This window comes from Salvia miltiorrhiza, chromosome 4, assembly GCF_028751815.1.
Source record: "Salvia miltiorrhiza cultivar Shanhuang (shh) chromosome 4, IMPLAD_Smil_shh, whole genome shotgun sequence".
NCBI lineage: Eukaryota > Viridiplantae > Streptophyta > Magnoliopsida > Lamiales > Lamiaceae > Salvia > Salvia miltiorrhiza.
In genome coordinates this window covers 37,559,816-37,577,355 of record NC_080390.1, presented here as the reverse complement: position 1 = coordinate 37,577,355, position 17,540 = coordinate 37,559,816, and the positions used below count along the sequence as shown (strand labels likewise).

The 17,540-nt window shown below is 35.1% G+C and overlaps 1 protein-coding gene and 1 long non-coding RNA gene across 2 annotated transcripts; both read left to right on the top strand.

The window, feature by feature from the left end:
* Positions 1–6,157: 6,157 nt before the first annotated feature.
* On the top strand, positions 6,158–8,521 carry LOC131021463 (serine/threonine-protein kinase RIPK-like). The gene is made up of 5 exons (XM_057950656.1): positions 6,158–6,719; positions 6,834–6,969; positions 7,447–7,583; positions 7,659–7,782; positions 7,856–8,521. Exons 1-5 carry the CDS (start codon positions 6,351–6,353, stop codon positions 8,242–8,244), a joined length of 1,155 nt encoding a protein of 384 aa, XP_057806639.1. The 5' UTR covers positions 6,158–6,350; the 3' UTR covers positions 8,245–8,521.
* A 1,793-nt stretch (positions 8,522–10,314) lies between these two features.
* On the top strand, positions 10,315–14,843 carry LOC131021464 (uncharacterized). The gene is made up of 5 exons (XR_009100956.1): positions 10,315–11,666; positions 11,763–11,988; positions 12,081–12,544; positions 12,690–14,130; positions 14,227–14,843. It is a non-coding gene; the product is annotated as an uncharacterized LOC131021464 (long non-coding RNA).
* The last annotated feature ends 2,697 nt before the right edge of the window (positions 14,844–17,540 follow it).

Genomic DNA, 17,540 nt, shown 5'->3' with positions numbered 1-17,540 from the left:
TTTTTACTAATAGTTCTTGTCACAAATCTATATAACAGGTCAACTATTTTTTTTTACTAATCGTTTTTGTCACAAATCTATATAAATAGGAATAGTATTTTTTTTTCTTTTTCTTGGTATGAAAAGCATAAATTTGTATAATAATACTCACCAATTATCCAATTTAGAGGCAAATTAATGATTTGTTGATAGGGGCCTGAAATTGTTGAAGTATGAATTCAGAAGGTATTATACGGGGATTTGGGAGCGTTAGTTGCCGAACCCAAAAAAAATTGGCAGTCTGTACTGTTTGTTTTATGTCCAAATAGAATATTAGTGAACTTATGTTTGTTTTATGTCCAAATAGAATATTAGTGAACTTATGATTATAACTCAGTCACTTAATATAATAAATAGTTGTTCTTTTTTTTCTTTCAAAAAAAATATTTATTCTCTTTGTATTAATTCAAGAATATACATTGAAAGCACAAAAAGAGCTACATTTATGTGTTATTTTTAAATTATTTCATCTTCTACAAAAATAAGTTAATTTTCATTATTAATAATTTTTAATCTTACTTTAACTAGATGATTAACTCAAGGGGTGGAATTTAAGGTACCAACTTTGATAACATGTTTATGGAAAAGAGTAGTGTTATATTTGGACAAAATTTGTCCGGACAAAAATAAGGTTAAATTTTTTTAAAAATCAATTTATTTATAAATTTTGATTCAAGTTTAAAAGGATTTAGTTAGTTTTATTGTTTTCTTCATATTGTAGTTTTTTTCGTAATTTTTTAACTTTTTTTTTTTATTTTTCATTATTTTATTTGTAGTTTGTGTACTTTAAAAATAATAATAATTAAAAAGGTTATTAAAAAATTACAAAAAAATTACAATATAAAGAAAACAATAAAACTAGCTAAATCCTATTTTATTTTGAACCAAAATTTATAAATAAATTTATTTTATAAATTATTTAACTATATTTTGTCCGGACAAATTTTGTCCAAATAACATTATTGTATGGAAAATACTCACTCATACAATATGTCTTATAAAACTACCCAAAACACAATTGATGTTGGTTGGTTTGCATGGTTTTTGTAAAAGTACACATTTCTTACTTTCTTACACAAGTACAATTGTGTAAGAAAATGTGTAAGATAGGTAGTTAAAATGGTTCAAAATCTGAGAAAATGACATTAATTGCTAACTCACGTCACTTTGTAACCCTAATAAAAATCCTAAGTTTGAAAGAATGACGGCACGTTTGTGGGTTATAACCCATTAATACAAATGCTAAAAAAATTCATATTTATGTATATTGTGAACAAAAAAAATTCTAAAGGCAACGGAGTAACAAGCCTCCGATAAACCCTAGCCGCCTGCAGAAGCCACGCGGTGTTTTCATGTAGGCTTCTGCAGGCGGCTAGGGTTTATCGGAGGCTTGTTACTCTGTTGCCTTTAGAATTTTTTTTGTTCACAATATACATAAATATGAATTTTTTTTGCCTTCGTATTGATATTTTATAACACACAAACGTGGCCTCATTTTTTCAAAATGTTCAAACCTACAGTACATGAAAGTGACGTGAGTTAGCCTTTATTGTCATTTTCTCAGATTTTGAACAATTTTAACTAACTTTCTTACACATTTTCTTACACAATTGTACTTGTGTAAAAACTTTTGCAAAATTCAATGTCCACCTATCAACATCAATTGTGCTTTGGGTTGTTTTATAAGACATATTATATGGGTGAATATTTTCCATAGACATATTATGAAGGTGGGTAGATTCTCATATTTAGACTTAACTAAAACACATCATTGAAAATCTATATAATATATAACAGATTAGTTCTTTCCCTCCATTTTTTCCCTCTATTTTTCTCTCTCTTCTTCCACCAATTTTTCACTATTTTTTTCTTTTTATTTTTTATATTTTAATTATTTTCTAAACGTCACAAGTTATGAAAAATATAAAATATTTTATTTTCTCTCTTTATTAAAAATTTGAAACTTTTTATTTATGTTTGTGTATGAAAATAATTATTATGATGAATAATACTATGTAATAATATATATAATGTAAATTTTCATCATCGAATAATTTTAAAATTTATTTAATAACTAAATTATCATTACATTTTGTATAAATTGAAAATTTATACTTCTAAATTCAGGATTTTATTGAGTAATTGATGTGAATTATTATGTTTTATTTTTAAAACATATGTTGTATTTGTTTATATTTTGATTTTTATTATTTATATTTATTTATTTATTTAAAGTTATCGTTTAATTTCGATGTTCGTCGTGCATCGCACGAATGGACGTATACTAGTTAGCTAATAAATGAAAGGAACAAAAATAACATAAATTAACAAATTAAGTATTACAAATCACTATAAATATTATTCTCTCCGTCCCTCAAACATTTTCCTCTATTTTCATTTTGGTTCGTCCCCAAAATATCCTCCTAATCTACTTTTGGAAATAATCTCTTGTGTATGTATAAACCACGAAAAGGATGGCACGGATAATCATGATAATGAGTGAAATCGGAGAAAATCGAGGGTGGATCTGGCCTTCCCTCCATGGAAACAGTCGCCATTTCGTATGTGGCTTTTCTTGAGGGGGTGGTGTCGGAGAGTGAAACCATGGTGGCGGAATTCGATTCCATGGTGGCCGAAACGGAATCCATGGTGCTGGAGACTGAATCTTTCATAGATTCGACATCGGCGATTGGATTTGTTGAGCCGTGGTTGCCGCTGACTGACACTACTCTTTTTGCGGTTCCTGCGCATGGATCTATTGATGAAGCTTGTTTCTACAACTTTTTGCAGTTCGAAAGGCGAAACTTACACGAAATATGTGAGGCTTTCGGAGTCGACGCTGCCTGACAGTGGCTACGACGCGTGGGTTGGTGTCGGTGGTCTTATCCCTGATGAAGAGTAGTCGATGTTCGTGAAAACGGGGTATGAACCCTGTGCACACCACCGCCGTCTTCAAACCCTAGCACTTTTCTTTCCTACACTGCTAGATCTGAGTCAATAAGGTGATATTCGACTATTATATATCCCCTTTGTTATTTCATTTCGGGTTTGTTGGTTGGCTGGTGATGCCATTTAATTGGTTGATTTTGGTGGGCTGGTGATGCCATTTGCTTGTTGTGATTGTTGGATATGAACTGATCCGAGTTGTGGTGGGCTGGTGATGCCATTTGCTTGTTGTAATTGTTGGATATGAACTGATCTGAGCTGTGTGTGGGCTGGTTATGCCACTATGTGATTTTCAAACTGATTATGAATTTGTGATACTACTACTTGCGATTGGAATGCCATTTCCCTCCAAATGTTTTGGAGTTAAGTGAGCAAAAAAGTGGCGTCATTTTTTTACCATTCAATGTAATCTGCCACTGCATTCCAGGTTTATTCAGAGTTTGTGTAATGAAATTAGAATTCCCAGTTTATTCATTTTGTGAATTCTGAATTTCTAATTTATTCATTTTGGTGCATTTCTTAAATTTATGTCTACACAATTCATAAAATATTTAGAGTAGGAATAAAATAAAATAGTAAAGAAAATAAAGAAACAAAGAATATAAAAGAATACTTTAAGTAAATTATAAATAAGCAAAAGTCAAGTCAAAATAAATAAATGAATAAAAATAATGTCAAATGTCTTTAAACTAATGAAAAATTAGTAAAAGTAAGTAAAAGTCATTAATATTACCCTTTTATTATACCTACAATATCTTTTTAATTTTCTTAATTTTCGTGTCGAGCATGAAGTAGATACTTAATTTGTGGACGGAGAGAGTATATATAGGTAAGAGAGAGATGAATTTGTTTCAAAATTTGGGGCCTCTACATTTGAGGGTACCAGACCTTTGCCCCACTCTCTCCACTGGACATAAGAGGATGGCCTTGTTCATGTGGTGCATTTATCTCGAATGTTATAATTATATAATTTAGCTAGCTGTAAAACTGTGTTGAATTATCAACTATCCCGCGTTCGGAAACGCGCAGCTGGAAATATAGCCTAACAACAATTTAACTATGTACAGTATTCAAATGCGACATGCAAAAATGTTTTTATAATTTGTATACTTACTAATCAGCTGGTCAAACACGAAAGCAAAATCATTTTCCATTCAACCAAACACCAATAATTATTTTGTCTTTTAATTTGTTTCTATATATTTGTGTTGTTTTACCTTCCGGAAATGTTTGCAGTATTGTTTTATTATTTTATTATTTTTTTCCATGAAGAATAGTATTGTTTGAATTTACTCGTTTATATTCATTGCAATTCAATTAATTATAATGAGCACAAGTTTTGAAAAATAGATGTACTTGAAATTGGATACAAGTTTAACCAAAAACACGTGATTCATGAATTATTTTTTAATTTTAATTTTCGAAATAATTGTATCTAAATCACTTATATATACTCACTCCAGTCTCCCTCCAGTTTCATGCTCTTTTGAGAATGACACATATTTTAATAAAATGGTTGATCATATGAAAAGAGTGAAATGAGGTTTCTATTTTTATGATGATAGTGTTAAAGTGAAGTAAAAATCTTTTTTTTATGAAGTTGAGTGAAGTAATTTTATTAAAAATAGAAAGAAATATCAAATATGAAACTGAAATAAAATGGTCCACGACATCGTTTCCATTTTGTGGATAATAGCTGATAACTTGATAATAATGATATTGTTGCAAGTGGAGCTTGGGTCCCACTATTATTGTGAGTGAAAGTTTGTGGCAGTAGCGAAGCCAAAAATTTAGGGGGGCTAAATTTGTACCCGATTTTTTTGGGCATTTCGTATATTTCAGGTATTTTTTTATTAAAAGACAAACATAATAGTAATAGTAAGGAACAATATTTTCATAAATTATATAGTTTCAATACACTTTTGGGACATTTCGTACATTTAGGAATTTTTTATTAAAAGAAAAACATAATAGTAATAATAACGAATACCATTTTCATAGATTATATAGTTTTAAATAACACAATTAACATTAAATTAAGTATATATGAGGGGATATAACAAGTAAATCAAATTTTATGTGACAAAGTTATTTTATAATAAGTATAAACATATATATTATATATATTGGAAAAAAAAAACTCAAAATTTTGGAGGGGCTCCAGTCCTCCTAGTCCCCATGTGGCTCCGCCACTGATTTATGAACTTTATTATTATAAATAGAAATAAAAGCGATATTATAGACGGATCAAAATAAAAAAAATGAAAATGATATCGTAGACGCATGAAATATAAAATCGATGGAAGGAGGGCAGGGGCGGAGCTAGCCCCCCCCCCCCCGGATTTTCAAAAATACTAGGATATTTTCGTAATTTTATATTAAAAATAAAAAATATATAATTTTATCTACATCATTATCTTGTTGAGCTATTTTATACTGTAACTGATATGTAAGCTTTAGAGTTAAGATGCTTAGAATAAGTAAACACATAATTAATTTATGCATATCATGCTTGGATTTGATTCTATATAGAGATTTATTTTTTAAATTTGATATTGAAAGTTACTTTGCCTTACAAAGTTTCATGAGATTTTGGAAAATAAAATCACAAACTATTTTGAATTTGCAATTTTAATGTCTTTTGAGTGTGGCGAATTAAATCACTATTTTTTCAAGTTTTGCAATTTCGTCCCCGAATTTTTTTCGATCGCTAGAGTGTTGAATTGGAGCTCACATGGATTAGTAAAGACGACGTCGCTTTTATGAGGCCTAAACGACATCGTTTCGTAACATTTCAATTAAAAATTTCTCCAAATTAAAAAGAGACTGTATCCTGTATTTGCAGTATATATAATATTCAATATTTAGTAATTTTATTGTAAAATACATCGTAATATGAATATGAGCTTGAAAATTTGTTAAAATGTGTTTTTTTGTAATTTAAATAATATTATAATTGTTTTATTGATTATCATTTATTTTTAATTTAATTTAATTTTTTTTATTTAATTATTAATTTTCTTTAAAAAAAATTGGACCCCTGAATAGAAAGTCTGGCGAAGTAATCAATCATACTATTCAATCATTTTTCATGTCGTAAACAATAATAATGTTCAAACTGTAAAGGTAATACTAATACATATTATATTATATAAATATAATAATGTAGTGGACAAGCACGCACTGCACTGCACTGCACCTAATTTAATTATAAAATAATTAGCTAGCGTAGCCATATTCATTCATGTAATTCCTCACCATATATCTTATAAAACCATCTGCAAACCTTATACCTCCATGTCTAGAGAGAGAGGGAAGACGTGAATAACTTCATTCTTGATTCTCAATAAAATTAAAATCAATATATGGCAGTGAAGAAGAAGGCGGCGAGGTGGCAGGACTTGATTCCGGTGTGTTTCAAGGTGAAGGCGGCGGAGAAGAAAGCGGCGGCGAAGCAGCAGTCGTCAAGGATTTCATTATTGGACTTGAGCAGCTCGACGCTTTCGGAGGAGCTCTCCGTGTCGCTGGCGGCGTCAAATCTCCACGTTTTCACGCTTCAGGAACTCAAGCTCATCACTCACAACTTCGCGTCCACCAATTTTCTCGGCCAAGGCGGCTTCGGCCCCGTTCACAAGGGCTTCATTGATGACACCCTCCGCCCCGGTTTGAAGGCCCAGCCCGTTGCCGTCAAGCTCTTGGATTTGGACGGCACACAAGGCCACAGAGAATGGCTGGTATTCAATTATTTTCATTTTTTATTCCATCATTATTGTTGTTGCATTATATTCACTTACCATCATCATCGTTCTAAATTGATCGTCTTTTGTTTTTTAATATTTGGTGATCAGACAGAAGTAGTTTTTCTTGGTCAATTAAGACATGCAAATTTGGTGAAGCTGATTGGATATTGTTGTGAAGAAGCGCAGAGGCTTCTGGTGTATGAATACATGCCTAGAGGCAGCTTGGAAAATCAGCTCTTCAGAAGTAAGTATTATTGTCTATTATTGACTCAGCAACCACTTTTTTGTTTTGTTTTGATATATTTTTCCTTTTCTTTCTAGAAAAGGGGTTTCTCAACTGATTCAAGTAAACATATATATAAATATATATAGATATATAGTGTATATAGCTCTCTCTCTCTCATGATCAACTTGTTAGAAAGAGACTATATTGGACATATTGAAAAAAAGTCAGTCCCTTGTATGTTCTTTCCTGGTTAGTAAATTGCAAGCTGGCATAATTTGATTGTAAATACTAATTGGTCAATTATTTTGTTAAACAAGTTAATTTACAGTACTCCACTAACCACTTTGTCTAGCTTGTATGATTTTTGATATAATAATATTAGATTCAACTACTCCACATATCTCACCTATAGTGTTTTTATATTGCAAGAGATGATTACTCTAAAGTCTCGTGATTACCCTATATTAATTTATTATGAATATTGTACGTACTCAGAAATGTGCATTCCACTTCCATGGTCAACAAGAATGAAGATTGCTCTTGGAGCTGCAAAGGGGCTTGCCTTCCTACACGAAGCCAACAAACCAGTCATATACCGCGATTTTAAGGCGTCCAACATTTTACTGGACTCGGTAATTCCCCTATTCATCATATACTTGTTGGATCTCAACCGCATTTGCTAATCCTTCCTTGCTCCCTTTTCTCAGGACTTCACCGCAAAGCTCGCCGACTTGGGGCTCGCCAAAGACGGCCCACAGGGCGACGAGACACACATCTCCACACGAGTTATGGGAACTCAAGGCTACACTGCCCCTGAATACATCATGACAGGTACTAATAATATAGTCATATGCATAATTACTAACTTTAACAGATCAACATTGAATGATAAGTGTACGTGTAGGTCATTTGACATCAGCGAGCGACGTATACAGCTTCGGAGTAGTACTCCTGGAGCTTATAACGGGGCGAAAATCGGTAGACAAGAGCCGGCCTAACAGAGAACAGAATCTGGTGGAGAGGGCGAGGCCTATGTTGAAGAACCCGCGGAAGCTGATGAGGGTTATCGATCCCAGACTCCAAGGCCAATACCCTGAAATGGCGGCCCAGAAGGTGGCTGCCTTGGCTTATCAGTGCTTGACCTATCGCCCTAAGCTTAGACCAACCATGGCTGAAGTTGTCAGAGTTTTGGAGCCCTTGAAAGATGTTGATGATACTCAATTTGGCACCTTCGTATTTACAGTGTCCATGGACTGCAATCCGGTCAAAATTTTTCCTAAGGAGAATACTTAGCAATATTGCTTTTCATAGGAACCACTCTACTACACATTGTTGATACAGATTTCAAAAGAGCTTTGATTAGTATAGATAATTAGAAATGAAAATATAATCACACACCCATTTAATAGTACTTAAAATTTATTTTTTAATTGGTTCATCCCATGGAATTTTTTTTGTGTTAATAGGCAATAAAGCCTTTTCTCGGTTTAGTATCTACAAAGTCTTCCCTTTTAAATGTGAATGTATATGTTTATTTTTGTTCCTTCCATTATAAAAATACAATTATATATACGCTGTCAATTTGGGTTCAACTTATATGTGCCAACCAAAGGGAGCAGGTGTGGCTTGGGAAATTATAAGTCTATCCGCTGACTCAAGACAATTATACTATTATTAAAACTTTGGAGACTTGGTACTCTTGTCTTGACTCTTGTACAAGGAGCTTATATATCTTATAAGGTTCTTTATTATTTCCTAATTTTTATTGATAATTTTCAATTGTATATTAAATATTCGTTACTTTGATTTATTATGGGTGATGATCGAGTTAAAGACTCAGTGTTCTTCATAGTTTGGATTATGACATTATTTATATGATCTGGGTGCTACATATAGCAGGTCTCAATATATGAGTCCGAATTGATAATGTGTTCTTAGGGGCCGTTTGGTTTCGGTTTATACACCATATTAGGTATTTTAATCCAGGTTATTATGGAGTTTGGTATTCTATTCAAACATTGTGGAGAGCCCTGTTATAAGCCAGGGCCCGTTGCTAAATCTCTGTATTACGCTGCATTAATAATCCCTCCAACCCCCTCCGATTAATAATCTAGACAATTTATCCCAACATATTTCGATACCCTCGCACGACTTCCGATGACAAACTTTTTGCCATTTCTCTCATCATCCCCACTCGGTTCTCATTCCATCTGATTTCGAAAGGTTTGAACTTCGATTTTGCGATTTCAAACCATCATCTTCCAGCGGTGTTGAAAGGAAAACTGGGAGAATTTCGAAGGCATCCTCGGCAGTTGCAAAAAACGGTAAGCAACAGCATTTGATGGGTTTTGTTCAATTTGGGGTTATTCGTTCGACTGTTCTATTCAGCGGCGAAAAATTTGATATAAATCCAATATCGCATTACCAGGAAAATTTGGGGTTTGGATGTTGCTTAGGCGCGATATCTATGCACCTGATTTCTTTGCTTTAGATTAGGTATCTGAAATGAATCTCCTTTATCCGTTTCTCAAGCTCACTCTCTTACCTCCTTTTTTGAAAATCTCAGTCTCGCGCTCACTGCACATTCTCACCCATTGCCTGAACGCCTCCGACGCCGGCGACGCCCCTGCCCCCCGGCCTGCTGCCGTGCTGCTCTGTTCAGACGACAGGCGTAGTCACGCCACCACCACCGCCGCAGCCTTCGTCAAGCGCTTCGTCGCTTTTTTGGCCGAAGGTAATCTTACTTTGCAGTTTGCAGCTTATGGTCTTTTGATATTTTTGCATAAAATATTGTATTTTTAGGCTAGTGTCATTTCTTCAAACACATGGAGGCTAGATACTAGTTATCTCATGTTTAGTAAATTGGAGTTCTCTTTCGTAATCTAGTTTTCTTTGAATTGACATATATTGTTTATGATATATACATCTATTTGGATGTAGGATCCTAGAATTAAAGAATTCTTTCGTGAATGTGATTAAAGAATTCAATTCTGCAATATTTTGTTGGGGACTTCTAATATAAAATTTTGTGTCTCTAGTTTTGCATCTGCTTTACAATTCTGCAATATTGCTTCACAATTCCACATGTATGTTGTTCTAGTGCTTTCCCCATCACTGGATATTTGAAAATTTCAAAGGCTCGATTGAATCGACTCTTGTTTATAACTGACTTTAGTGGGAATGTTTTTGTTATCTTTTATGTTTGTTTGATTTACTGAAAATCACTTGATTATGACTGAATATTTTGATTTTTCCCTGATTTTGTCAACACACATGTATGGAAACAGACAGACGAAGGAACAAAGACCAGTGAGGTGAGACAGCACAGGTCAGATTATCGTCTTATACAAGTTCCATAATTTTTGTTATTTCTACAACATATGTTGGCTTATTAATATGTTAGATGATGACATATCTTTCGGCTGGTGTATAATTGATTAGTAGACTGCTATATTGATATATTTGGTTGCTTTAAACAGCTTTTGTTCCTTGAGCTGAATGATAGTTGTTCTTTGGTTTAGGCATAGCTGGTTTTGAGATATTTCTGGCATGCTGTCATTTCACCTTCTAGTTATTGCAGTTGGTTTGATAGTGCTTATGTTTATTTTTTGCTGGAAAATATGTGCTGTTAAATTTGCAACAATGACAAAAATTACAAATGCTCAGTTGGAAATAATTTGAGATTTATGAGATGAATGATACTTGTTATGTGGTTTAGGCATAACTGCTTTTGTTCTTTGAGCTGAATGATAGTTGTTCTTTACTTTAGGCATAGCTGGTTTGTAGATATTTCTGGAATGCTATCATTTCACATTTTTGAATTTGGATTGATAGTGTTTTTGTTTATTTTGCCTGGAAAATATGTGCTGTTATATTTGCAACTACGACAAAAATTAGGTGTGCTCAACTGGAAATAATTTGAGGAATTGTGAGATGAATGATACTTGTTATGTGGTTTAGGCATAGCTTCTTTTGTACCTGGAAAGATGTCAAAATATAGGTGTGCTCAGTTGGAAATAATTTGAGATTTATGAGCTGAATGATAACTGTTCTATGGTTTAGGCATAGCTACTTTTGTTCCTGGAAATATGTCATTTCACATTCTATTTACTGCATTTGGATTGACAGTGCTAATGTCTATTTGCAAATAGGATTCACCACATACTTCGTGGCTTGTGTTTTTAATGTCTGGGAGGGAAAGTCTTCGTGTTAGTGACATATGCTTCCTGTTGTTACAAGAGATTTTGCGTGAGCACTTCCTTCAGTTGGTGATTGTGATTGCATATTATGTTAAGGCTACATCAAAAAAAAGAAAGCGTGCTGAAACGACCCTAAAATACGAGTTGTTGAGCAGGATAAACGACCAAGAAAAACATTTAACTCGATTGGTCGGCGTAAGTGATGTAGACTGTATTTCGAACCTACGTATGGATCGTAGAACTTTTGCTAGACTGTGTATGATTTTACGTGAGCGGGGGGGTCTAGTTGATGGCCGGTTCGTTACCGTTGAAGAACAAATAGCAATGTTCCTTTCAATTTTAGCACATCATAAATAAAATAGGGTCGTGAGATTTGATTTCTGGAGATCCGGCCAAACAATCTCGCATTATGTACATGCGGTCTTAGCGGCGATTCTACGGATACACGATGTGTTTTTAGCCAAGCCCGAGGCTGTGCCCGATACTAGCACGGATCCACGATGGCGGTGGTTTAAGGTAGATATAGGCTAACATGCAATTACATTCATTACATATAGATTAATTCAAATATAATTCTATTATTAATTCATTCAAATTGTGTTATTTGAGTAGGGTTGTTTAGGTGCCTTAGATGGCACTTATATCAGTGTCATGGTTGGCAATGAGGATAAACCCCGATACAGAACACGAAAAGGTCAAATATCAACAAATGTTCTAGGCGTCTGTGACCGAAACTTGAATTTCACTTATATACTCACTGGTTGGGAAGGATCAGCGGCAGACTCTCGAATCTTACGAGATGCCATTAACCGACCTCATGGCCTTAAGGTCCCAAAGGGTATAAATTCTAGCTAATATTCATTGATTAGATTTGGCTTGACAATTACATGAACATAACTTCATCTTTCTTCTTGATTGACATGTTGATAGGGAGGTACTATTTGTGTGACAACGGTTACGCGAATAGTGATGGTTTTCTAACGCCCTACAGAGGTGTTAGATACCATTTGAAGGAGTGGGGTCCAAATGCTGCAAGACCACAGAATAAAGAGGAATTGTTTAACTTGAGACATAGTAAGGCTCGTAACGCGATAGAAAGAGCCTTCGGCATTTTGAAGATGAGATGGGGTATTCTTCGTTCTCCGTCCTTTTATCCAATCAAAGTCCAAAATAGACTTATTATGGCTGCCTTTCTACTCAATAATTTTGTTCGGATGGAGATGCCCTTTGACCCCATAGAACAAGAGTTTGAAGCTACGGCTCAAGAGAATGGCTCCGGCATAGTCGTAGAGACCGATGAATTCATAGATACCGTTGAGTGTTCTCCACAATGGAACGCGGCGAGGAATGACTTAGCCGAATCTATGTGGCTGCAATATTTGAATAACGTTTAGGTTTGTGGTTGATCTATTTAATACATATTCAATAAAGCACTTGTGTTTATGTAGTGCTGGTAGTGTTTTATAAACTGACTTTAATTATATGATTGCTGTAAATTCAAAGTTAACTTCAATTCTCGCTTGTTTGTTTCATTGGTAGGATGGACGCCGCATCCGAAGTATCAACACCAACCCCTCCATGCAGCTGTGGCAACGGAAACATGAACTTAAAGTGCGCTGGTTATGGTTCAAGAAACCCCGGGCGATTCTACTACAAATGTCCATTGGGTGGGGTCCGTGGGGATCACCCGAAGGGATTCATCTGGTACGACGAATACCATGGACTTGGAGTTAGAAGGCTGCCGCAATCTCCTGGATCTTCTCAAAATCGTGGTTTCCAGCAGCCGTTTCCATCTCATCCACTAGCACCTAACATGTTCGTGGCTGCCGGAGATTCTGATTTGCAGGGCAACGGTTGGAACTCAGCCCGTGGGTATCTGGACACTATCAGCGCCGTTATTTGTTTCACTATACTTATTCTTATTGTTGGCATTACAATAGGTAAATTTATGTGAGGGGATTTGATGGTGATAGTTCGAGCAGTGTCCTTTTCTTTTGATTATGATACTTGGTTTTACTTTAGCCTAAATTGAAGTACTCGTGGGCTGACTAATGTTGTGATAACTTTTGTTGTGATGGAGATTGTTTGGTGGAGACATTTTCTTTCAGTTATGTTATTAATTTGACATTATGGTATCTTACTTTTGCAATGGAATAGAAATGAATTGTTGGTCTGCGATTTTTCCTTGTTTTTCTTGGAAAAATATATTTGAATTAAAGCATATTTGATTTATGTTTATTTATTATGGCTACCTTTGTACTCCTTCCCATATTTATTGCAATTCTTTGATTTCCCATGCGTGTGCATGGGAAATATACTGCAGTTCTTTGGTCAGCATTAATTGGTGGTAATTCAAAGTGACAACAAAAAACTATTGGTACTTCATCTATCTAGGAGTATCTTTTTGTTGACCAATTTTGTGGTCTAATATAGCATTAACAACAGGTGTCTTTGCATTTGATGGGGCGTTGACAGCTAACCCCCAACCTCCCAACAACAATTTTATTTATTGCTCCATTCCTCATCTCTATGCATCAAGCCATCTATAAAAGACCATAATTCACGTATAGAGAGTTCAAAAAATACAAGACGACCAACACAGAAAAAAACTTCTCAAAACACAACCACCCCTCAATCTCGCATCATGCTCCCTGAAGTTGGCCCCCAATCGCTGTTTTTTTATGTCAACAAATGGGATGAGACCAAGGATAAGATGCTCTTACAATGTCTTATCGAAAAAATCGAGGAATGTAGCCCATCTCCACCACATCTCTCTCCACATGCATTGATTTATGCGATGAAGACGCTGAATTCGCAATTGAATGCGGGTGTGTCCCTTGTTCAAGTCGAGGGACGAGTAGACTTCCTCCATGATCGGTATGTGTGTTTCAAGTACTTGTGCAATCGGCGCGAAACCGATTGGGATAAGCATTCAAACATGATTCATGCCGATGATAAAGTGTGGAAAAAGCTATTCAAGGTTTTTAGTTTGGTTAACATGTTCCATAAATCCATCTTTGAATCGTGATAATGATTGTGTTACCTATACTCATTTTTTTGTTTGTGTTTGTTATAGGAAAATAAACTCTTCCAAGCGTATTATCGTAACGGTGAGCCCGAGTACATTCAAATGTGCTCCTTGTTCGGCCGTCACGACGTCAAGAGAGAGCTGTCTCATACCGTCATCCTTATTGAAGACTCTTCAACCGTTAAGAAACAAGCCGAAGACTCAAGCGAAGACGAGGTAACCTCGCCTATAATGAAACCCAAACGAGTTGTGCCTAGGAAGAAGCTCTTTGTAGAGGATGCTTGTTCTAGCGTGGAGCCGTCTTTCCCCACGCCATTCAAGGCTCAAGTGCATGTCCCATGGTCGCCAATTAAAAAAAAGTTTGCTAAACCAATAAGCTCTAACTTTCCTGCTGCAAATGATTTTCCGATGAAGCCGAAGGATGACCAAAATCCCAATGTCGGGTATGGTGGAAGCTCTTGCGCATCATCTTCTCCTTTTAAATAAACCAATTAACGCTGGCCTATATCTTTTGTCGATGTGCTAGAATTGGGCTTCCATGATAAACTATTGCACTGCTAGAATTTTCTCTTCCAAGTTTGCTTTCTATGTTTTTGTTATTTCTTTTGTCATCACTGCATCTTATTGTTTGGTCGAAGTTCTAATGAAATTTGTGTTTCTCCTTTGCTAATGACTACATCGTCTGCTATGTTGTTTCCTAATTGACAAATATAAAAATCTTGAATAATTAGCTAACATTTTTTATGCATAAAAGTAATTCAAATTTTAACAACAGTTTAGGGTTTAGCTAACCTTGCGATGAAGCTATGCATCACATAATATGAACAACAGTTTCAAAATAGCCCCAAGTTCCCATTCTTGCGTAGGACAAGCTAAAGATTGATCAAAAGAGCATTAAATAACCAGAATTTCATGTTCTAGCATAGACAAAACAATGGGATGACTAACACCCAACAAAAAAACGAAACATAGACCACATCAAGGTCAAGTTCTTCCTTGCAAAGGAAACCAAATTGTAGTCTGCCATGCATACTAAAAAAAAGAACAGTAAATCACTCATAATAAGTGACTTAATTACGCTTCAAACCGAGTAAATAGTGCACATAATCGGCCTTCGCTTCATCCGGGAGGCTGAAAAACACGTCAAGACGTTCCACCTCCTTTGCAAGCATATCCGTGATCTCGAACTTATCCAGTTTTGAAAGCCCCTCAATGGCACCCAATTCAGCGAATACGAGCTTTCTTGCTTTTGAGATATCGAAGTCATAACCCATTCTACTGGCGATTGTCTCAATTCTCTTTTCTGTACCCCGACCAATCTCAGTTATCGCCTCAAACAACTTGTCTTCGAATGAAGTACCAGATCGACGCCTCTTCCTAGACACCCGCACCTCGTCTTCGGCCTTGTTAGTCTCTTCTTATTTGTGTGTGTGGCTCACACTATCAGCCATTTCATCATTCTCAAAAATATCTTCTAATGATACGTGATAAGAACCATCGGGCGGGGGTTGGCTTAGATCGATTTTTCGATACATTTCATGAGCCGCTTCCATGAGATCTTCCGCCTCATCACCCGTAGCCCTATCCTTGCCGAAAATTATTTTCCAATCTTCATGATACGGCCAACTTTTGGTTCGCATGCCGCGTGTGCTCTTATCGGTCTGCATTACAGTTCAAATGACTAAGCAATATATAAAAAACGTGATTAAAGTTATCAGTAAAGTAGACTCGCTAACCTTCACAATGATTTCCCATTGTTCGTTGTCTACATCGATCATGTGCGTGCCCTTTACATTGAAGCCAACTCCACTAAACTTGAGGATGTGTGTGAGTGAGTTGTAACTTTTCTTCCACGTCGTCACCTTTGAGTTAATGTGAGGCATCCCTTTCAAGTCGGTGGTAGGATTGTCTTTCTTCATAGCTTCCTCTAGTTTGTTCAAATAGCCGGCTCGAAATCCGTTGTCGGATTTCCATCCTTGCGCGACTAGCTCTTTCAATGCAGCGATTAGCACTCTTTCTTCGCTAGCGGACCAACTGCGGCGCGTTTTGTCCGTCTTGTTAACGCGGTCACCATTTACGAATCCATTGCTATCTGGTATATATACAAAAATCCCGACAGCAAAAAAAGTTATTTCAGCATCTACATTGCTATCTGGTATATACGAATCCATTGTTCCATACTCACATCTACATTGGTAACAATCTTACAGCAAAACAAATAAACATACCAGCAGCCATATCATAGAATAATAGCAGCAGGAATCTAATACGAATAATAAACAAAACAAATAAACATACCAGCAGCCATATCACTCTTCAAAAAAAAAAAAGATAACAACTTCCTCGTCGGCTGAATCTAATAGCAGCAGAAAATCAAAAAATACAGATCTACGAATATAACAAATATTAGAACATGCCAGCAGCCATATCACAGAATAATTACAAATGCTTCTTCGTTCAAGTCGAGACACTCATTGACGCTAGCAACACTCACCGCGTACGATAATCAAATACGAATGTAAAATAGGCGAGAAGATAAAGCAGTGAATAACCTTGTGTCGCCGAACTCATTTTTCGCAAAACCCTTGTGTTCGTCTTGCTGTTTCGATCGTGTGCGACGTTTCGTCTGTGTGAAAAATGGTGGGGTGGCGGGCGAAATATACTCCAAACACGTTTGCTCATGAATTGGTGGGCTAAGGGTACGCTGGTATTTTCAGAAATTGTAAAGGGACAATTTTGTCCTTTATTAAGTTTATCTAACTTATATCAATGGATATCAAACAAACACTTGCGTATCTATGTAGTAACTATGTAGAATAGCAAACACCAAATCAAGGTTATTAATCACTCTTTATCCATGTTAGTAATCCTGATTACAAACTATACTGACTAATCCTAAAACCAAAACCAAACGCGCCCTTAAGTAACTATGACAAAGTTGAGGTTTACGCCTTTTGAAAAATAGATTAATTAAATCATAAAGTTGTCAATATTATAATTCATTAATGGTCATTAGATTTCTAGAAAAAAATGAATATTAGATTTCTTAAACACGGAAAATTATATTTACAAGAGTCATGTTCATAATATAATATGGGCTACGATGGGTAGTGCACTATTAATTTTTTATAAGGCGTTTTATTATTCAAGATTTATAATATGAAAATGTACATTACATTATACTAAAAATAGGAATTGTAAAGTACATTACATTATACTAAAAATAGGAATTGAAAAGAAAAGAGTTTCATATCATACAGTTTATATTATAAGACAGAAGAACACAAATTTAATGACTTACATAAGTATTGTATTAATAAAGATATTAGATACGTAAATATTTTATTAAATATATATATATA